The sequence below is a fragment of the Ornithodoros turicata genome, chromosome 2 (genome assembly GCF_037126465.1).
Source record: "Ornithodoros turicata isolate Travis chromosome 2, ASM3712646v1, whole genome shotgun sequence".
Classification (NCBI taxonomy): domain Eukaryota; kingdom Metazoa; phylum Arthropoda; class Arachnida; order Ixodida; family Argasidae; genus Ornithodoros; species Ornithodoros turicata.
In genome coordinates, this window is record NC_088202.1 from 87,901,747 (window position 1) to 87,923,995 (window position 22,249).

The window sequence follows — 22,249 nt, forward strand, 5'->3', positions numbered from 1 at the left end:
AAAGCAAGACAACACCCACTTCGTCATCTTTAAATGGAAGCGGCCGGGTTTCATTCGAAAACTAAGTTGGATGTTTAGGGACGTTACATGAAACGTGAACTGCGACAAAATTCACAGAGGCACAGCAGATGTTGTTGCCAGTACAACCTCTCACCAATTCCTTCGTTTAACAACTACGGTGTTTCGGGGCGAGACATTTCGATCTGTCTGTTGCAGATCAACGACAGAGAGTGCAATGGTGTATGTTCCGAATTACAGAGTCACTTGAAAGTGAGGCGGTAATGCAGGGAAGTGTCATGATCACCGTAAGGAAACAGAGGCAGATAGTGTGCTTGAACTGAGAGTGAGAGACAACCAGACAATCAACATCTCGTCAGCAACGCTATGAATTCTTTTTCTTTTCTGCATTTGCTAGCTTTGCAAACTATGCAGATTTTCCACAGAGAATCCCATATTTATTCCCCTTATTGATGCCGGTCGAGTAATTAGCGCACTCCGAGCTTGAGGCCCAAGTGTATGCTGTAAATCCCCCCCCCCCCCCCGCATATTTAATGGAACCGTGATTCTGGCAGCACTATACTACTGGCTCGTATCACATGTGCCAGCCTACACTGCACAAGCGGATCGCTCTGGTGTGAACCATGATACTTCCCGCAATATTATAGTGGGGATATGTGGTGTAACTGGAATTTATTTGGCAGATTTCCTTGATACAGCAAATCACCTCGCATGGAAATATCGTGCTTCAAACGGCAGCGAGAGGTTGAATGTACACTCAGTGTAGCTCTTCAATTTCCCCCTCATTTAGTTAATGCACCTCCGCAATGGTGCTACCTTTTCATTTATTTATTTTATTTTATTTTTTTTTTTGGGGGGGGGGGGGGCTTCAAAGGTGTTGTAACTACGCGAGTAAATACTATATGTAAATAATATCTACTACGAAATAGTGAGCCCGAGAAAACCAACCCCTTTTCTCACCACCTTCCTCTGGTTTTAGCTTGCTCCTTAGACGCTTTAGACCTCTCTTTATGCTGTTGGTCCCACTGCTGTAGCAATGTCGTTGGATGCATCATCACTGTCACCCGTCATAACCTGAGATGGCTGTCTAGAAACTGCGTACTTAATAGGTAGAAGAACAACGCCAGTGAGTCTGACATCAGGAAGCAACTGTCCCCAGGGGACAATCCTCACACAAGGAGAAGAAATATGGCGTGCAAACGATTCATCGTTCAGACATGAACAGGAGGAAAAAATGACAAAGAAAGAGCCAATCAGGAGCTCTCTCTGCGTATGGCACGAGGGTCCTCAATCAGATGAAAACAAGTTTAGAAGTCCACATAGACACGATGAATTATAATCTGCAATAATGCCTCAGCTTTTATACACAATGGTAGGAAGTCGCACGTTGCTCCTGCATGATTGGCTAGAGCTGCTGCTGGAGTAAATCGCGTTCCTCCTGGATGAACTGAATCAAGAGCTGTTCCATGTCGTCTTCGCTCCGTGTCATCTGTTTCTCCATGGCTAACTTGAGGTCCTCTTTGGCACCCTTGTTCACGCCACGGGTCACAGCCCTCTGTCTGATAGCACACGATGTGTGAATATATGAAGCTACTGAGCATGCATTACAGCAAATAAAAGTGGTGGAATGGGCTGATTGTACTGGTGTCTACACTTAAATACATGCAGTGCAGTATGCAGACACTAGCGACACAACAAAGAAGGCACTGGTTGTAGCACACAGGCATCGCCACTGCCACTACCGTTCACTTATACATACTGCTAATTTATAGACACGTGCTAATAGTTTATATAAAATTCGAAGTGAATACGAAGCAAATAGATGCATAACTGAATCGAATATGAGCGAATACAAAGCGAATATGATCTCGCTTATAACGATATTGACAGGAACGCGAAATCCGATCGTTATATCAGAGTACCGTTAAAAACGAGCTTACGCGAAATCGCCGGTCGGGATCACATCAACAAAGCAGGACTGCACAAGTAGAACGCCGCTGAACATGCGTGCGTGCGTTGCGAAAGCAAAAGCGGTTTATCCTGCTTTAAATTGACATAGCTTTGTGTCGAAAGCTTTTCCAAGGGCAACACACCCGCCGATATCACGTGAGGCTCCGCACCTTTTGAGATCGACGACTTCGTAGATTGCTTGTCATGCAGTGCCGTAGTCATCGTCATTCTCACTGTCAGAAGTTCGACTGCCCAAGCAGCACAATGTACTGGAAGTCGAGTGCATTTGGGGTGGACCTTGCAACGACATTTGCACCAGCAGAAAATCCGTCGAGCACGCGGAACTTCGGGTCGAGTCACGTGCCTTTCCATCGTAGCACGCAGCAAACCAGCAAAAAACTTGATGGCGAGAGAACGATGTGGAGAGGGAACCCCCTCATCTACTTCTCGCGAGTAGAGCCCTGCACGGGCACGGGCCGGGCAGGGCTGGTTATGGGCTGTGTGCTCCGGGCCGGGCCGAGCCCGGGCCGATAAAATACGCCGGCACCGCGGGCCGGGCCGGGCCGTCAAAGTACGCCACCACCGCGGACCGGGCCCGGCATGTTTCCGAGAATCAGGCTCGGCCGGGTCAGGCAGCAAATTCCACACAATGGAGGACTATTAGTTCATATCATCACGCGCTTGCGTCATTCCTGTACATATATTTGCAAAGACAAGCAAAGGGCACTGCATTATGCGTATGATTCGACCCTCTACAACATTCTCAAAGCCACTTCGCATTGCTCCTCACTCCTCACGTATTTCACATCCCGTTGGCAAAGCTTGGTGAAAGGGGTAGTGCCTGGGAGAAGGAGTTTGTCGACAGCATCCTCTACCTCCGCAAAAACTTGACAGTGTAACGATAACGCCAATGCCCGCGTGCGTTCTGGATTTAATTTGGTCTCGTGCTGTTACGGTGTTAAACCGCCAGCACTTGTATGTTTGTGGCCTTGTCTTCTCTTCTTGTAAATTTTCTTATAAATTTGTTTGATAAGCGCCAGAAACGCGTACGTCACGGCTGGAAATACTAGGCCGGAATCTACTCGCCGAGTCACCGGGCCTTGCCGGGCTCTATTCGCTTAGACGCCGGGCCGGGCTGTACTCACTGGGCCACCGGGCCGGGCCGGGCTGGGCCGCATAAAAATATGAAGGTCCGGGCCCGGGTCGAGGCGGCCCATTTTTCGATGCGCCCCGGGCCGGGTCGGGCCCGGAAAAGTCGGCCCGTGCAGGGCTATACTCACGGGCCTCTTCAAAGTCGCGCGCCTTGTATGTATCGCCGGTATCACGGTAGTCATGCGCGGATAATTGCACTGCCTTCTCAGCTGAATGCTCACGGTGGCTAAGGTCTTGAAAATGCCACCGTAATTTGTTTTCAATGAAAAAATCGAATATTGCTTTTCGATTCTGACGCGTTTTACTGGCCGCCAGGACAATCCTGGTCGCTATACGCGAGCAAACGCTTTCGCGGCGATCGCTTTACGGACGTCTTGTTTACATGTACTTCAATGGGTCAGCTCACGCGAACCAGCGATGTGATAGGAATATCTTAGTGATCGTTATATCGAAGGTCCTTATAAACGGGCTCGACTATAGTTGTATAGCTGGACCAGATACACACGCAGCACATGTACGAGTGTAAACATGTGTACAGCAGGCATACAATATACAGAGAGTGTCACCTAAAGTGATAAAAAAATTTAATTGGCGACGTACTCGCCGGAGGATTGTGGGACTTTCGGCAATTACGTTCTGGGAACTTTTGCCGCCATTTAGGAAGGCTTTGGACAATTTTAAATTGAGAAACTTTTTTTAAACAGAAATATGAAGTCCTCCACGGATAACCACAGACCCGACAAAAACTATGCACAGTATCGCAACAGAAATAGTCTAAAAAAATTAAGAAAAATTCCGCTTTAGTCCCGTTCGCTTGATTGTCGCAAACAAGGAAGTGTTCCTGCCTCTTGTTTCACCTTTCTTTTCCCACAGTGACCTTGATGCTGGTGACAACCACATCACAAAGAAAACAAAACAACCGTCTTATCACAAAGGCAAAACAAATGAAGGTGGGGTCATTTCCTCCTAGACGCACATTTCGCGCGCGCTTCTTTGCAAAAATCAAGCAGGTGGGGTTAATGCGTGATTTTTACTAATTCTTTTTCGACTATTTCTGTTGCGATACTCTGCATAGTTTTTGTTGGGTCTGCGGTTTTCCTTGGAGGACTTTATATTTCTGTAAAAAAAAAGGGTAAGGTTCACTTGGCAATTTTCAAAGTTCAATTGAAAAAAAAAATCCCGCAATTAAAAATAGTCCAAAGCCTTCTTCAATGGTGGCAAAAGTTTCCAGAGGGTAATTGCCGAAAGTTCCACGATCCTCCGGCGAGTACGTCGCCAGTTAGAATTTTTTATCACTTTACTTACTTTACTTTTACTTTTTATCACTTTTTTATCACCCTGTATATTAAACTGGATGAGAATATGAAGTACCGCCCACTCTGTTGTATGCCCTCTCTTATGCCGTTTTTAGCCTCATGTGTGCAGCTTTGGAGCTATTCGAATATTCGGTACGGATGAAATGTTGATTCCATTCGAAATTCGAAAAAAGAATCTGTATTCACTTCGCAAAGCAAATTGAATATAGAATCATTCGCCTCAGTATTCGAAAAATTTGAATATTCGAGATGCCTACTCATTGGAGATTTCTTACTCACAGCCACATCCATACACCCTGCGTACAATGATTTTTAAAGAAATTGGTGCACGCCAGTACCATGCTATATACTATGTCACGTATAGGGCCCGGAAGTTTAGGCACTAAAAACGGCGGAAATAGACAGGCAATTAGGCCCTCAAAAACAACAAAATAGGCAATAAAATACAAAAATAGGCATGCTAATCTTGTACACTCTTTGGCTTTGTTGGTGCTTCAGAATGCTCCATCCACGAAAAAAGGCCACGGTACCATAGAAGCTTTGACAACTTGTACACTAATGCTGAGGCGGCCTATAGAACCACGCGATACTGAACACTACTTTAATTGTTATCCACCCTTGAAGATCTCGAGAGGCCATGAAATGCCAAATATTTTGACAAAATATATATGAACTTCTTCTAGCGAACCAAGGTGCTAAAGGCAATCAAACTAAAGAAGAAAGAAAAAAAAGAGCCGGAACAAAAGACGCAAACACGCAGAAACGAAATGCAAAATGCAGTTCACTCAGCATGAGATTAAAAGGCGCACTTGCACTTGCGCCTCTACAAAAGGCTCATATGGCATCTAAAAATGTTAAGAAAGGCTACAATTCAATAGAGTCGATAAAAAGGTAGGCAACTCCGCAATGCCGCATTTAGGTGTTTGTAGGCAATTATGGGCAAATGCCTAAAATTCCGGGCCCTAGTCAGGTAGTAAAAAGTGCATAAACTAGTGCAACTGCAGCCCAACTAGGTACAGTTGATGCTTTGCAGTGTTAATGAATTTTCCTATAGGAAAAGAAAAACTGATGTAATACATGCAACACGCTGCATAGTTCTCGCGTAGCAACTATTTGAACAGAGCATGTGATAGGGGAAGAAGGACACAGCACAGTAACAAATAAACTTCGCTTCACAAACATGTGCGACGTAAGCACGAAAAAGTACAAAAATTAATGCATGGGCCATACCTCCCAACCTGCGTTGTGGATGAGGGTAGAAGATCCAGGACAACATTTCCACCATTACTTGTAGTCATGTACATAAACTCTTCCAGCATGTCAGCATCTTTGTAACAGGCAGTAAAGGAAAGTTCCAAAGTTCATATCTTCCCTCAATCTGCTTGGAGGTTTTTCACTTAACATGCTGCGGTATCATTGACATACTGGTTCATTTCCAGGATCAAGCAAACCATGAAGCAAGGATACTTATAATGTAGTTAAAGAACAAGCTATAGCAAAATGTGCCTTGTTTCTTGATGATTTCAAGCAGCTTAAGGAACAACTGCTCCTCCTCTGGCCAATCGTACTGTGCCATCACAATGAGGTGGCCCAGGGCAAGGTCATCCTCAGAAAACTGAGCAAGTACCTTCTCCTAAAATAATACAGAGAACATACATTGCCAATGCCACTAACAATATGCCACATATAGCATTATCAACAACGAATTTCTTGTACCTTGAAGCAAGTGATGAGAGCTTTCATGCAGTAACGCAAAATTTCACTCCGGTCATAGCAAAGAAATACAAGTTTTCGTTCTGGAAGCAAGACAGAAAACATGTCAATTACAAAGAGAATGCTGCAGAAACTGTGAAATTATGAATGATACATACAAAGCAATGACAAATACAGATATGCAAAAATATGTCATCTTCTATCTGCCTGTTCTGAAATATTCTGCACTTCAGAGGCAAGGCTATGTAATGCAGCCTCCAAGAACGTTCAATGAATGCTAAAGGTTCTCCCTTGCCTGTAGACAGCTGCTAAATATGCATATGTTTTCTCAGAGACACAGCAGTGCGATAGAAGCTATTACCCTGGGGAAAAGAAGACGTGGAGAAAAATGTCTGACATCTGGCAAAAATATTTTACAGTGTAACAAAGGACATTAATATGACACCTGCCGTGAAAAGTGAATATAATACAATCATATGAGTGTACGAAAAGCGAGGATCAAGGAACAGCTACCTCACCACGTCTTATCGTGTTGATTAGTTTTTTGCACATTTACAGTGGCACTAGGTAATTTCGGCACGTTATTTCCCACTTGAGTAGCAATTTTGCGGGGTTAGCAATTAGTTATTGCAGGAGGAATTTTGTGAGGTCATTGTTGTCCACAGCACACTGGTCAGCCATGCCTTTGTGTCACGTGCAGTAGTGCCATTTATGGATGAGCGCACTAAGTAGAAAGTAGTGTGAACAGCCACACTCCTAAAACTGAACTTCACCACATAGCACGCTCCAGCCATCCATTATCTGGAATGACAACGTTCTCGCCCCCGATTTGTTGAAAACGAGAGGCGGAGCCTATATTGTGCTGTACATAATTAACACAAAATTAACTCCGCCTCTCCTTTTCAACAAATCATCACCACCACCACCATCATTTTTGAGAGTGCATCTGTACATTCCTCGTATTTGTGTTGGACAGGTGTGTTCCAGGGAATATAACTTCACATCCAATATCCTGCCATGGATCACACCACCTTTGAAGGCATAATAATGAATAATGATGATGCCGTGATGTTCCACATAAGGTTTGTCCTTGAAGGTATGCATCAGTAAATTGCAACTCTGTTTTTCATTAGAAATTTTGAATACATCAGTTAGATAGGATGTTAGAATACAAGTAGCATATCAGGGGGAAAAAAAGAAAGGCCACCAAGTATGCTGAAAAGTGGAAGATAATAATGTAGCATATGCCACACGTCAGTAAAGAACAGAAAATGCACTGAACCCAAATTGAGCAAGGCCCGAGAAGGCTCTACTGATTGCGAAAGATGTTGTAAAAACAAATCCTATACCAACCACTTTTTCTTGGCAGAGCCTCAGGAGGGTGATAAGAAGTTGGTGCAGCAGCAACACTTGTTTCAGGAAGAGAACACACAACCTCAAGCAGTTTTGAGCAAGCAGTCTGCAGAATGAGACATACATACCTCTGTAGTAGAATCAGTCATTGTGAAAGTTTAGCAACCTAAACACCAGCAGCTCGACATGTCTCTCTGTCTAAGGAGAGCACTGTGAACGCACTAAGAAATTTGTCATTGATGGAAAGTTGGTATAGAACCCAGACCAGGGATTGGTGCACTAGTATTCTGCAAGCTTTACAGCTTTATTGTTACTGAAGTTTCACACTATTCCCTAACACTGGCTACCAGTGAAGATGACTTGACTCTCTGCATATAACAGCTTTATCATACATAGAATAGAACGAAGAAAAACTGAACGGATGTTCTGAACAAGCAGTGATATACACCTGGTGGCACAGTCACATTTTAAGTTGAAATTTAGAACTCTAATGCTTTATTCATGCTGATACTATATGCATAATAATCAGAGGATGAAAATAATATGTCACATTCGAAAAGGAGGAGACTCGGTGTTGCACACACACCTACAATTTTTATATGCTGACCACACAATTTTGACAGAAAAAAAATAAAAATGATACTGCAAACAGGACTTACAGAGTAGTCACCCAGAGAGTAGAAACAGCTTGCCAGCTGCAAGTTGGCCTTATTCTGTGGTGGTCAAGGAAGTTCTGTCTATTAGCAACATGTTGAGGCAATTTCAGTGCTGGAGAGCAATTATAATAAGTACGGCATGCAATGAAGTTTGTGATACTCACAGTTATTGCAGCATCTGCTGTACCTTCAACAACTTTAAAGAGCTTATTTATTCCTTCCTTATATTGTTCCTGAAAGTGCACATAGATGCATTTTGTTCATTTCTTAGCGACACAACTACTGAACAGAAAAGGAGGATATAAGTTAGCTAGTACAATGGAGTTGCACAAGAGGTCCCTCCATAGTTCTGTCATCAAGAAGGAGAGGACCAAACAAATGGTGGGACGTTGGAGGTTAGCCAGCTCAAGAGCATACTGACATCTTGTTCCAAGAGCATACTGACATCTGTGCATATTGAATGAAGGTGTTTTGTGGCTAAAGTTATACCCTACAAGGGGCATCCCATATGTTCTTGGCCTGACACAGAAGGGGAGCTCACAGAGTCCTAAAACCCTATCAGAGGACAAGGCACTCTCGAAGATTGGTGCTACCAGAAAACTCGTATGTGCGATACATGGCCTTCCTGTGGCACCCGTCAGTAGGTGGCGATCTGTGCCGTTGAAACAAAGTGGAGAAAGTCAAGACACAAGTGGGCAAAGAATATTTGTCTCAAGAAGGCCGAACTCCAGCAGGCACACACTAGGACGTGGTGACAACTTTACAGGAGGATGCATCCACCTGCATAGTGAAGAAGTGGGCCACAGAAATCGAGCGAGGATGATACAGCATCGAAGACAACCACAGTCCTGGGAGGCCTGCAGAAGTGACTGCGCACGAAGACATCCATCATGTGCACAATGAGGCCACAACAAATCACCAGGTCATCATCTGGACCATTGCTAAGGTGACAGGCATATCTAAAAACCCATTTAAGTGGATCTTGACACAATACCTTTACATGCACAAGGTTGCTGCAAGGTGGGCCCCAAGATTGGTCATGCCTCATCAAAACCAGACGTGCAACACAAGATCCAGGGACAATCACCAGCTGTTCAGGGAAGATCTTGGTTGCCCGGTTTGTGACTCTGAACGAAACATGCTTCCACCACTTCCAACTAAAGAGGAATGGCCAGTCCAAACATTGGAAACACCCCTCCTCCCCACTGCCGCAGAAAGCTGTGTCTGTTCCATCAGCATGCAGAGTCGTGGCAACGGCTGTTTGGAACTCGAAGGGCGCGCTGCTCATCGATTACCTTAAAGGGTAAGCCTCCAGAAACTATACGTTTTTCTGAAAGCTTGTTACTTGGATGATTGAGAGAAGTAATAGCTCTGTTATACATGGAGCAGTGTTTTAGCAATCAAATTTCAAAGATTGCTTTGCTAAGTAAAAGTTGCAAAGTCCCACACCTAGCACTGCTGACACCCCTTGCGCGCCATCTATTGAAAATGCACGTAACAACGTTAAGCAGCTCGCCTGAAACCACTTTCCTTTTTATGCATCATGGTTCATTGCTCGCGGGATGCCACTAAGGTCAAATAATGCGGTATACTCTGAAAGGGTCATCTTGTTTCTATTGGAACAATGCGCAAAGGCTTTATATGCACATGATGCTGCTGTGACAATGGCTGCCATCCACTCCTGTGGCTTTCTGTGGTCAGCTGTCCATCATACTTGCCAGATCTCGCCCTGTCGCACTTCCACCTGTTCCCCAAAATAAAAAACGAACTCCTAGGGGCTCACGTTCCCAGTGATGATGTGATCCTTGATACTGTGACATGTTTTTTGGAGGACCAAAATTCTGATTTCTTCCTTAAGGGGTCCAAGCACTGGAGTATTCTTGGTGAAGTGTGTGGACACCGCCGGGGGCCACGTTGGAAAGCACCACAAGTTCATCTACCTCAACCACTTCCTTCTGAGTCAAGCCAAGGACTTATGCGATGCCTATCATATTGACATACGCTTTCCAAACTGTGGAAAACGATACTTGTAGCCAGCAGCATAGCCAGAAAAATATTTCGGGAGGTGTTCTATGGGGATTTTACATGGGAGAAGAGGATTTCCCACTTGTTTCCCTCCCCAAATGCACTACCAAAAGTACCATTTAGGGGTGGCTGAACACACAGTACCCCCCACTGGATACGCCAGGGCTTGTAACAAGCTCCATATAATGGGTGTTTCATGAAGGTCCCCCAGCTGAATAATTCATAACCAGGTGGCGCTACAGAGAAGTTTTTTTTTAGTGAGCATCCCAGAGACTTCGGCCAAGAACTGAGCAGTGAGTGGCTCATTTGCATACTCTCATTAATTAAATAAAACTCCTAACTTTTAAATTTTACTCCAGTGCTTTTGGAAACTCTGTTCTACCGACTGGAACCTTCAGCAAGAAATGTTCAAGCAAAAAAAGCTTCGACACCTGGTGATTTTTTTAGTAACTAATTGGTTTCAGTTTACATATTTCCAGCGTGGAGCAGCATACAAATGTGCTCTTTCATTCAGCTATCCAACTGCCAATAACGTGTTCATCCATCTGGATCACACATGGGGGTGACCAAAGATAACAGCTGTGTAGCGGGCCTTTATCATGATAATGATGAATGCACCAAAGCATCTCTTATGTCTGTTCCTTATCTTCCGTCACCCCGCATGTGAATCAGGCGGATGAACACGTAATTGGCAGCCAGACAGCCGAGCGAAAGAGCGAATTGGTACGCTGCTCTGCACAAGAAATATGTAAACCAAAACCAATTACTCTAAAAACCACTGAGTGTCGACGCAGTCAATTCTAATTTATTTTGTTCCAATATCTATGTAGCAAGTATCACAGTATACCGTAACTCTTCAGGGTGAAAGCGCAAGGTTTCAGGACAGTTACCTGATACATAAGAGAGTCAATCAGAAAACACTGAAACCACGGCCATTCTTCCATGTGTATCTGCTGCGAGAGCCGGGCTAACTCTGAAAACAAACAAAAAGAAAAGGCACATTTGGCTTATCATTTTGCGAATTATAGCTGACGTATGATTCTGAGAGATATATGTAAAAGGCAGAGTTAAGTGCCAGGGGTGATATGCTAGCAGGTGGTTATATGGTCTTGTTGCTCATAGACAATCTTAAAATCAGTACTACAGTAGAACCTCGCTATAGTGAACCCGCATGTAGTGCAGAAACTGATGTAGTGAAGGGAAATCTCTGTCCCGATTGAATGCCCATAGACGCCCATGTATTGGCAACCCATTTATAGTGAAGACTTTTCTGTCCGAGAACCGGATATAGCGAAGAAAAGTCGGCCGAAACTTCGAAATTTCCCGAAAAAAGGACTCATTCCGCCATCGCGGTCGAAAACGGAACTCACGCAGTGTTCAGGAAGTTGGGCGTGATCAATGACGTAGGATGAAAGGCGTGGTCATTAGTCATGACCAACCAGCCAGGCATCCAGGCTCGCTATTTTGTTTTGTTTGGTGTTGTCAAATGTGCCATGCATGGCAGTGCATTTCGAGCTTCGTAAGCGGAAGCGGCCATGAGGGCAAAATCTTGTGCAGACCACCTTACTGCAACACTTCAGATAGCATCAGTTCCAAATGTACTTGTTCTCATGTGTTTTCATGTAAATAAGTGTGTGTATTCCATTACAACCAGTATCTGCTGCTTACAGGCATTCTGTGGGTCATACATGCCAGAAAAAAATGAACTACTGAAATAGTGAAGATCCTGATATAGTGAAGATTATTCATGGTCCGGACGACTTCACCATAAAGGGGTTCTACTGCATAACCAAACTGACAACTCTAAAACACTTAAGAATGGCACGAACACACTGCATAAGTAGGGCCTGACTTTTTAGGGTTAAACCCGTATCCGCCCGATATTTACCCCCCGAACGAAATCTATAAAATTCGGGTTTAACCCGAATCTACCCGAAAACATCCGGGTCGCGTGGCACACTCATAAGCGTGCATTAAAATAAAGTTTGATAACATTGCTAAACATTAGTTCCACGTTAAGACAAATTTTTATTAAACAATAAAAAATCACCCGAATACACCCGAATTCCTGACGACAGAATATGCCGTAACGGGATTTAACCCGAATACACCCGAATTTTCCAATGAAAAATATCGCCCGATATTTACACCCCGAATTTGGCCAAAAATAAAACCCGAAAAAGTCAGGCCCTATGTATAAGTGGATAATTTCGCGATGTTAGTGATTCGTGAGTTCGTATGGAGGAACCTTTAGGAAATATTTTGTGGCACCTAAATTTTGGAGTACGTTGCTCCTGCACCACGGAGTTCCTCGAGGTGTCGCTTACTCTGCGGGAATTTAATTTAGCAGAAAAGCAGCATTCGTGACACTCGCGAAAATTACTACTTACACAGTATGCTGACAGATAATGTCACACTGTTTTTCGGTACGTATCTTCGAGTTACAGATGCCCCAACCTTCCCCTTCAACCAAAAACCTCCAAGACTATTTCTCGTTTTCACTCCAGAAAAAAAAAAAAAAAGAATACATATATAGGGAGAGTGCAAAGGTATTCATTCAGCTCTGGTATGCCCAGACGTAACCTTTTTCTTTTCTTTTCGGTTGGGTTTGGTCATACACACTGTCGAAAAGAACAAAAAATAAAACTACCTTTTTTCAGGTATTGTAGGATTGACCAACACTTGATGGCAGTTAGGAAGCTTTGCGTGAGTAACACTGCAGTTTCCGGTGTCACACACTTGCTGACAGTAAGACTTGGAGGCTCCATCTCCTTCTGCTATTGCAAGAACAAAACAGTATGTACTGGACCAGCACACATAATGCAGTAGCAGCCAGAGTGAAGGAGCAAGCCCCATTAGAAATTCAAATGCATAGAAGATGTAAATGCGCAAGCAAGCTCGTGTATACAAGAAGTTGGCAACGTATCCCTGAGCTTGGAGAAAAGACAAATAGCCACAACACAAAATGAACAGCAGAAGACAAGACAAGTATTGTTCATCCACTGTGTTCCATCCATTTACCTGTTCCCCAAGCTCAGAGATATGTTGCTAATGGCATATCATGTATTTGTCACTTCTACAGCCCCAGTAATACATGTGCGGTGTAATGCCCACTGCTCAGCAAGACTACAACCTTGTTAATAAGTGTGAGCAGTTTCCCCAATAAGAGAGTCGAAGAGAGTCCCAAAATAGAAGAAGAAAAAGAGTTCTCTTCAAAGCTTTCTGTTGTTTGTGGTTAAATGAAATTTCATTCATAACACAGCTGAGACACATGAAAGCCAACAGTTACAACATTGCAGGATAGCCATGACTCCATGTAGTAAGAACTCAGTAAAATCACACAGGAGCGCCACATAGAAGATACATAGCCTATACAGAAGCACTTACATCAGCATCCACTTTCCTCTTCTTCTGCTTTGGCCTAAAACACAACGATACATACAGAGCATAGGTTAAGGTGGCACATGTACTACTGGTTTCCACCAACTCTTTTTGCATTTGTGCAATATAGTAAAGCCTCGAGTAAACGCAGCTGTCACAAGTAAGACCACTCACTGTTCTGTTTGTGTACTCAACCAACGCACCGCTTCTATCAAGATGCATCGTACAGCGTTAGCAGAACTTGAACCTGAAATCGTTTTTCTTGAAGTGACAAGTCTGGTTCAATACACTATGTTCACCACTTTCTGTAACTGGTAGGCAGCACATGGTGGCTCCATACTCAGTACTACGTTCAGTGCACTTTAGTGTAGAACCTCTTTATAGTGAGGCAGGTCATGTGGTCATGTGAAGCTGGTCAAAGGGCTGTTAAAGGCCTTCACATTATTAGTAGTTCATGGCTCAGGTTTCAAAACATGGGACCTCAGGTTTACTTAACTGTATGCATGTTCACTATATAGAGGTTATATAGAGGTTCATACCTGGGAACCATGATGGATTTACACATTTTCCATAGTTGTACAGAGAATGTAGGAATCTGATGACAGTACAGTAAAAGACCTGCAAGAAACATTCTATATTGTGGAATTACACAGAGAAATTTATCTTGAATCAGAGCCATCACGCACATGAGTTAAGACAGGGAAACAACTACCTTAATCGTTAGTAGAAGGGTAGAAAATCCAGTAAAGCTGTTCTTCTTCTGGGCACTGTTCTCATCAGTGGCACAGTATTCAAAGGCTTAGGGAACACATGATCCCTAACCCTTTATACACTGTGCCAATGATGAGGATGGTGCTCGGAAGAAGAACAGTCTCTGTCAGAAATATCAGCGCACCTCATCCTCAGGCTCTTCCCTAACCTTAATCCCTGTCTTCTGGTGGCTCCCATTCAAGATGAACGTATCCCAACTATCCCTACTGCCCACATTTGTATCACACAGACGAAATGCACAGCGGAAAAACGAAGCAAATGAAAGCAGGTGGTGAAAAGCAAACAGTGGTAAAAATGCATAGGCAGAAAGATGTGTTGAAATGTTGACGCACAACATTTTGCAGTATATTCTTCCTCTTCGGCTAAGATCATAACTAAAAATTGCATCAAAATAGAAATGCACACCTCAGTAGCAAGACAGGTCACTTAATGGGTTGTGAGTGACACTTTGGTGTACACGGTCCGTTACATCAATGCTTTGTACTGTCCTCCAGAATATTGAGGAGAAAATCGTTATTTTTGTCATTGTTATGTACCATATATTATTATTCATTATTATTATTATTCATATAATTATTTTTTATTATATTTATCATTACTGTTATTTATGTCATAGTTCGCAAGATACAGGCCCTTGAACACGAACGTGCATCAGACTCTGGCATCAGAAGTGCGCAAGCTGCTGGCATTCCCATTGGCTCTCACAATCATGGTACCTGACGGCAGGAGTGTCAGAAGCAAACCATTCATGCAGCAGAGACCACGTGAAAAAGGCACCAATAGTAACCAACATCCTTGGTACATGCATGCAATCACAGCAACAAACCTGCTTGTGCTGGGCAGCATAAGCATCCTCTCCTTCACCAGAGACTGAGTAATCGGCTGGCAGGTTACGAGCAACAAGAAGGCTCTTTGCTCGTTGCCACTGTGCATCGGTACAAGCAACCATTGGGTCAGTTAGGAGGTCTGACAATTCCCAATGCAGCCTGTACCCAGCTGTTGCCATGAAGGAGAACAGTTGGGCCCACAGGTCAGCCTCTAAGCTTGCACTTGAAGGTTCATTTTCAGTACTGAAATGTAAAGTGATGGTGCCACGAAGGCGGGAATCTACAGAAGGGCACAAAGATTCTTCCAAGATTCTACCAATATAAATTTATGCATAGTAATTTTCATACTAAATGATGCATGTGACTACTGATGCAGAAGTTCAGTTTATGAGTGTGTACAAATACACAACATTTACGAGGCTTTGTTAGAGAAGATATTTTCACAAAGCACATCTTTGCATTGCATTCATTTTCATGCAAGTGCTTCGTAGTGTGGCTATGCCACTGATTGGTGCTAATCTTCGTTGAAGGCTTTGTTCCTGCTCTGTGCCCTATACTATTCTTTCATCTACACACCTACAACTGGCCACTTCGGTGGCTAAAACTTTGCTCACAGGCCATAATGTATGATTCAAACACAATAATTACTAAACAACAATCCATGTCCTGAGTACGAGAAGCGGGGAACTACATATTATGATTACAAGAGCATTTGCCATTTGGATTGTGACTTACCATGACTTGGACGGAAAATCCAACTTCAACTTTGTCGGAGAACTTGGAGTATGTATGTAAGCCACATAAAACTCAATGCATTTATGTATGAGGCGAAACGTCTGCTTGGCAGGAAGTTCCATGCCCGCTTTGAGAACCAGAGGTGCCACATCACATACTGGACAATAAAAGAGAAATGGTATTTCAGAGTTGAATGTGGCCATTCTGCCAATGTGCACTGTCTTCAGTCTAGGTGAGGGTATGTAACTGACTAATGTATTGACTGTACGTATCGACTGACTAACGTACTAATTCAAACTCGAAGGGGACCAAAGGTTTGTTTGAACAAAAAGGAGTTTCAAACCAACGGGTGTCACTCTGAACAAGGGTTTGATGTGCTGGCAGCACATACCAGGTGCATGGCAGATATATCATGGCCTTGCCACACGTTTGCGGCGATGCGATGCTGGAAATAGTCTCATTCATGGTCCAAAGTATTTATTTACAGGAAAGAAAATAATCAGGGATAATAATCAGGGAAGAAAATAATCTGTTCTACACACTTGAATTCATTTCTTCAGCAGCGAGCATTGAACCCCCCCTGCAAACACGAACTGCTAACCCAATATGAATAAAATATCACTGTCATCCACACCTTTTTTTTTCTGCATTCCTTCTCCAACTCCGAGTGGAGTATATCACGTGACCAGGTTGTACCACATGACCCTCAAGTAGCGAGCCAGTCGAGTAGGTTTGGGAACGCGTGTTAGACTCTGATCGAGTAAGTATGGTGGTGAGCGGCTTTTTATGGAGATGATGGGAAGACGTTATGAACCTCCTACAGGATGGCTACGTCATGTTGAACAATCGCATAACACGATAAAGTCAACAACAATCCAATCCCAATTGAAAATATTGTATGAAGATTCCGTAGAAATATGCAATCGGTCATTCTTTTCCAGCGCTTAGTAAGCTTGAAACAAACAAACAAAAAGCAAACAAAAAAACAGCCTCACACAAATTTGGACGACTACATAAGTTGTGTGCATGGAATATACAAAGCACAAAATGCAAAACAGAACTAGGAAAAAAAAAAAAAAAGAAAGCAAAACTTAATTTGGCAACTGTGGATAATCTCGCTTGTTTCGCTGTCAAAAACCAAGTTGCATATAACATGCACTGAAACAGCTGTGCCAGCTTGCTTGCTTTCGAACGGCGTTATGATGCGCCATCCCACGAGCCGTGACATGGTACAGCTTGGGACAAAAGTTTACAGAACACGGCACTGGCGCACATCATAATTGGACTAGCTCCCTGCTAGATATCATAAGGGGATTGAGTAAGAAACAGGTGACCACCTATTCTACCCATCTCTCAGTATCTGTCGTCTGCTGCCTGTTGCTAGGGTGTCACTTCAATGGAGAAATGTGACACCCGGGTGTTCCGTAAACTTTTGTCCCAAGCTGTACTCGTGCTGCTGAAGGGATTAGCTATTCTCACGGTACACTAACCCAGTTTCGTTTTCCAAGATTCCTGAAAAAGAAGGGACGCGGCCGGCGTGACGTCACTACTCGGTCTTAACCACCCCTGCCGACCTTGGGAAAGTGAGTTGATTGAGTTAACTCTCTCATTTACCCAACCTTGTTTTGGAACGCAGGTAGTGACGTCACCGAGTAACACAACCCGGTTTTGAAATGCCACTTCGAGTAGAGTCCTACTCCCGAGTTAACTGGATGAGGTTTTGGAATGCAGCCTTTGTTGGCTGTAGGGTTGCCACCTTTCGTAGTGAAAAATACCGGCTGAGGGAGAAGAGGTGGAATAGAGGAAAAGGGGGAGATGCTCACGGGAAAGGGAAAGTGGGTGATGGGTGGACGAGCATACAGAGAGAGAGAAAGAAAGAGCGTGCTCGCTCAAGATAATACCAGGAAACATATGTTCCTGTGTGTGGCTGGATCATTGATGTTAGAAATTGTTACAAACAGGCATGAATGCTACACTGGATCAACCGGATTGGACTGCCGCTTACTTTGTGTGCCACACATCGACGCAGACAAAACCTTCAGTGTTAGTGGAGCTCTCATGATGGTTGTGTACGGATCTTGTCCCCTCCGAACACAAGACTTAATGAATAACAACGACAATAATAATGAATAACTAAGAAAACGACTGGTTACTGCGGAGTGGGGTCTGTGTTCCAGATTTATTCAAGCTGTAGTGGAACGTAGAAGGGAAAGCCGCATAAAAGCCCCTTTGAAAGGTCTTAGAGCCACAAATACCGGCAAAAGGCTATCAAAAGGTATCACTTTCCTACCGGCAACCGGCAGAGCGAGCAAATAACCGGCCGTGCCGGTATAATTCCGGTCTGGTGGCAACCCTATGTGCAGTTAACAGCAAGTGTCTTGTTTTCGCCGACCACGAGTAAGCAGCATCATTCCACGCCAGTCGCGTTCAAGCAAACCATTACAGTGATTCGTTACTTCTTCCTGTTTCCTCTGGCACATGTACCGCCTCAAAGAGTAATGTTCTTACAAGAAAAAAATAGAAACTCATAAGCAAAGGGTTTTCTAGCTACTGGAGGGCACCGGGATACCACCAGTCCCTCCAACTATCCAGAAGTTTGAAGTAAGAGATTTCGAATTAAGCGAATCACACTGTAGAATTTAGTTTTTAGCTTTGTCCTCTAAAAAATTTTGTGTTAACAAGCCAACCTATTCTCGCAATGCACAAATTGTCCAAAAGTGGTCGGCAATAGCTGAAAATGTGATTTCATTCTGTGGCGATGTACCAACAAGTCATGAAAGCCCAGAGGAGCTAAATCTATAGGCATAAATGTTAGACCACCAGCAGTCATCCTCACAAGAGGCCCGGAAATGACCAGAAGCCACATCACTGATACATGTGGTACATAGCGACATAATACACTTGCAAAATCGAAGGAAGAACAAACGACTAAATATATCAGCATGATCTAATACAAAAGAACACTTTATTAGTAAGAACAACATGCTGGCAAAAACTGCTTTGAGCAAGTTCTGTGTTGATAAGACATGTTGTTCTCAATAATGAAATGTTGTTTTGTATTTGGTTATGCTTACATTTGTATACTGAGAACACTGCTTTTTGTACTATGCAAACACATGACATCTTCAAGCGAGAATGTTGCTTGTAGTCATTTTGTGGATACAGTCATCTTTTCCACTAGTCCTGTGTGGATGACTGTGAACAGACACCAGTGTATTTGCAGTATTTACATTGCATTACATTATATTACAATCCACTGAAATTACACGGCATGAGGGATGGACGCAATATACATGTAGCCGGACAGCGTCTGCTTTTCAATCCCCCAAACTTGAGTTTGTTACAAATTGCAATCTGACAGAGCACAATGCTACAACGCATTAAGAAACCTGTAAATATCTTACCGAGTAGCTTTCTGAACTGGTTCACTGGTGACTGGCAGTGGCTGTGCTTCTCAGCCATTTGCAGTGTATCAATAAGCTTGAGCTGAAATTGTCACCCATTACCCTGATTAACATTTCCACAATGACATGTGGCATGCAGTGGTCCATCATGGGTTGATTTTATTTGTACAGCTTGCAAAATATAGTCACTGATTCAAACAGGTGACACTCAACAAATCGATACGCCTATGTCATTTACTTTAGATTGCGGGTCGTTACATTGATTTGACAAAACTGCATCCTTGGCACGCAGAAAGTCGTGTGGCAAATGTGACACATTACAGGCATTTTTTGGCACATTCATTATGGCGTTCAGTTTTTAAAGTAGCACAGAAGTCATTTTTAACACCCTGTTTTCTTTGTATAAAAGTGCTAAGAAGGCCACTAAGATGCACCACAAGAATTAATTCACCCCATACAGTCATAATTGCCGCAGAAATTGAATTTAAAGTATGCCACAAAAAGCGACCGTGCTAAACGGCGGTGGAGAGCAGTACCAGTCTGTGATCTGCCTGCGACCTTGCACTGACGCTACAGGGGCCACGCTCGCTGATTGGTCCAGAGAAATGTTGTCTGCTACTCGGCTGTTCGGGGGTTCTGAAGAAGTGTTGCGCCTGGCTAGGTCATGATTGGGCGGCTCCTTCTATCCCCAATTCTCTGGGAGAACTGGCAAAACTGGTTTCGACGGCAAAGGGACAGGGCGCCGACCCCCACTGAGCAGTGAACCAGAACGAGTTGCCCCTGTAACGTCATTGGTGACGTGGCATCATAACTCTCCTCCTGGAGTGGCAAATTAATGGTGAACGCACGGAGCCATGTTTATGTGAGTTTTCTTCTGGGAAACAAATTGCACACGTCAAAACCTTTTGCACTACTCAGTAAAATGACACACACACTTTCATCAGACATCTTAATCCAAAATTTTTTCGGATGGCCCTCTGTACTCCTTCAAGCATGCAACATAAAAAACTTGCTTCATGCATATTAGGGTGGAATACAAAAGATGACACCTACGCCGTGTTCAGCAACTTTTTCTGGGAACTTCTGCAACAGCAATAACATTAGGCAGCAATGTTCTGCAGTGTCCATACAGTGTTCTGCAAAGCAAAATACAATGGTAGTGTGCACATAGAACAGCGAGAAAATGGCTAGGAAGCAAGCGAGCTGGTGAAGATGATGCATAATGTAAAAACCCCGAGACTGGGGAAAGTCTCGGGGGCTTTTACCCCCTTCAGTTCCCTAGTTCCCTAAAATCAGTTCCCTAGTCTCGGGGTTTTTACATTATGCGTAGAACAGCATTGTGAATATCCACTTCCATGCACAGAGATCAAATTCTACCTGCAATTGACAAAAGGATGTCATGTTGTGATGCTGTTGGAAGATGGCTGAACATATCTGTAACAGAACACTTTTCTCGTTTCCTGTTCGTTTCATTGGTCTACCACCATTCACCTTTCAGAAAAACTGCTTCAGCGTCCAATGCATCAGCCCGCAGGGCGTTCGCAATTTTGTACACCTCATCCCACAGTCGATGTTCTGTCGTAAACTTTCTAAACCTATGAAACAAAGAGAAGTCATCATATTTCTTCTTAGAACTCAGTTCTATGATAAAGCTGTTGTGCTGTATGAACCAACTCACATTTCTTCTAAGTAGTTTGATGCTTCCTTAGTGTTACCATTGTCTTTTGCCAAGCAGTATGCTTCGTACTAGAAACGTAGTTTGGAGCAAGTGTACCACATCTATTATTGTAAGTCAGAAAATGTTGAATGTGATAGTTGAATGTGATAGTTGACATAAAAATACTGGCAGCCAGATTGTACAGTGCCAAAACAGAAACCTCACACAAAATTATCACAGTCACAATCAGGGCAAACAAGAGAAGTTACGGGGCTGGGGGTGACTATGGATGAGTCCTGCCCATTCCCCCTTCTTATGTCTCCTGGTGCTAGCAACCGTTGGGCCTTGGGTCAGGCAGGCCCCTGAAGAGACCCGGGCCCTGGGGTTCCTTCCCCGGCTGCCACCCACCCACCCTCCTCGCCACAATCACGCCTCTTCACGAATTTGGTCACACATTTGCTTGACACCCACACCAAGGGCTGTCCTGACCCTGAGCGTTATGAGGTTAGTTTAATTCCTGGATTTATGACGCGAGGCAAGGCTCATCATGAGCAATATCACCTGCACTGTAACAAAACTTGTGGCCCCCTGAACTGGAAGTAGCACGATTAGGCTCTAAGCAGGATATTGAGCATGCAGTAGTTATTTGTTGCTACTCATGTTCCTAAATTAAGTATCTCCTTTCTTTTTCTTATTTAGTTCGCAGAATTATACTGCGTCGAAGATCTAAAAAAAAAGAAGAAGAAAGAAATGAAGAAAGAGGCATTGTGAATGCGCACCACCCGCAAAGAACATTACGAAGTAGACGTCCCAAGTAGTGTCCGCATGAGTACTGCATGCCAGACTAAGCGTTTTGTTGGTCTACCGTTTGTTGAGAATACTAAGCGCTGGAGCTCCTACAGTGCCGTAGTGCAAGCATTTTAAATACGTCAAAGAGGCAGTGCCTAAGGTAGACACGGAAAGATACTTTCTGAGTCTCCTCATAGTGAACAATGTTATTTTTATGCTAACCTGTATCCCGAAATTATCCGGGAACAACGTTTTTGCTGTTAATATCCATGACTTTGTGGAGAATGTATCATTTTTTTGGCAACACCTTGCCATAGAAATCAAATATTCTTCATCTGTGTCACTTTCCTTCGTTGCGCTGGCGCTGCCGGGCGCCATTGCAATTTACACTGAAGGAAGAGCGAAAGAGGATGAAGAGGAGAAGAATGTGACAAAAACAAATACCCATAGTATCGTAGTCAAATCCATGGAAACCTTTATTATTACCAGCTTTGTACATAAT

General features: G+C 43.6%; 1 protein-coding gene across 2 annotated transcripts; it reads right to left on the bottom strand.

The window, feature by feature from the left end:
• Positions 1-1,332: 1,332 nt before the first annotated feature.
• Positions 1,333-22,154, bottom strand: LOC135385696 (integrator complex subunit 10-like). Of its 2 annotated transcripts, none has more exons than XM_064615161.1 (20): positions 21,970-22,154; positions 20,980-21,047; positions 20,793-20,896; positions 20,679-20,735; positions 20,355-20,437; positions 19,302-19,383; positions 15,898-16,054; positions 15,162-15,405; positions 14,104-14,182; positions 13,739-13,811; positions 13,571-13,604; positions 12,834-12,957; positions 11,074-11,156; positions 8,323-8,391; positions 8,162-8,215; positions 7,503-7,608; positions 6,153-6,232; positions 5,904-6,069; positions 5,667-5,763; positions 1,333-1,577 (listed from the first exon to the last, which is right to left on the bottom strand). In XM_064615161.1, exons 1-20 carry the CDS (start codon positions 22,123-22,125, stop codon positions 1,424-1,426), a joined length of 2,070 nt encoding a protein of 689 aa, XP_064471231.1. In that variant the 5' UTR covers positions 22,126-22,154; the 3' UTR covers positions 1,333-1,423. The 2 variants fall into 2 exon arrangements, with proteins under 2 accessions (XP_064471231.1, XP_064471230.1); XM_064615160.1 differs by having other exon boundaries at positions 12,834-12,960.
• Positions 22,155-22,249: the final 95 nt, after the last annotated feature.

What these genes read in the sequence shown, in the direction of transcription:
- LOC135385696 (XM_064615160.1), bottom strand. Translation starts at nt 22,125, where the DNA reads ATGGCGCCCGGCAGCGCCAGCGCAACGAAGGAAAGTGACACAGATGAA. An exon ending in TTGAGTACACAAACAGAACA is followed by an intron (nt 13,605 to 13,738) that starts GTGAGTGGTCTT and finishes GTTGTGTTTTAG; the next exon opens with GCCAAAGCAGAAGAAGAGGA. An exon ending in GGCTCTGCCAAGAAAAAGTG is followed by an intron (nt 6,233 to 7,502) that starts GTTGGTATAGGA and finishes TCTTGCTTCCAG; the next exon opens with AACGAAAACTTGTATTTCTT.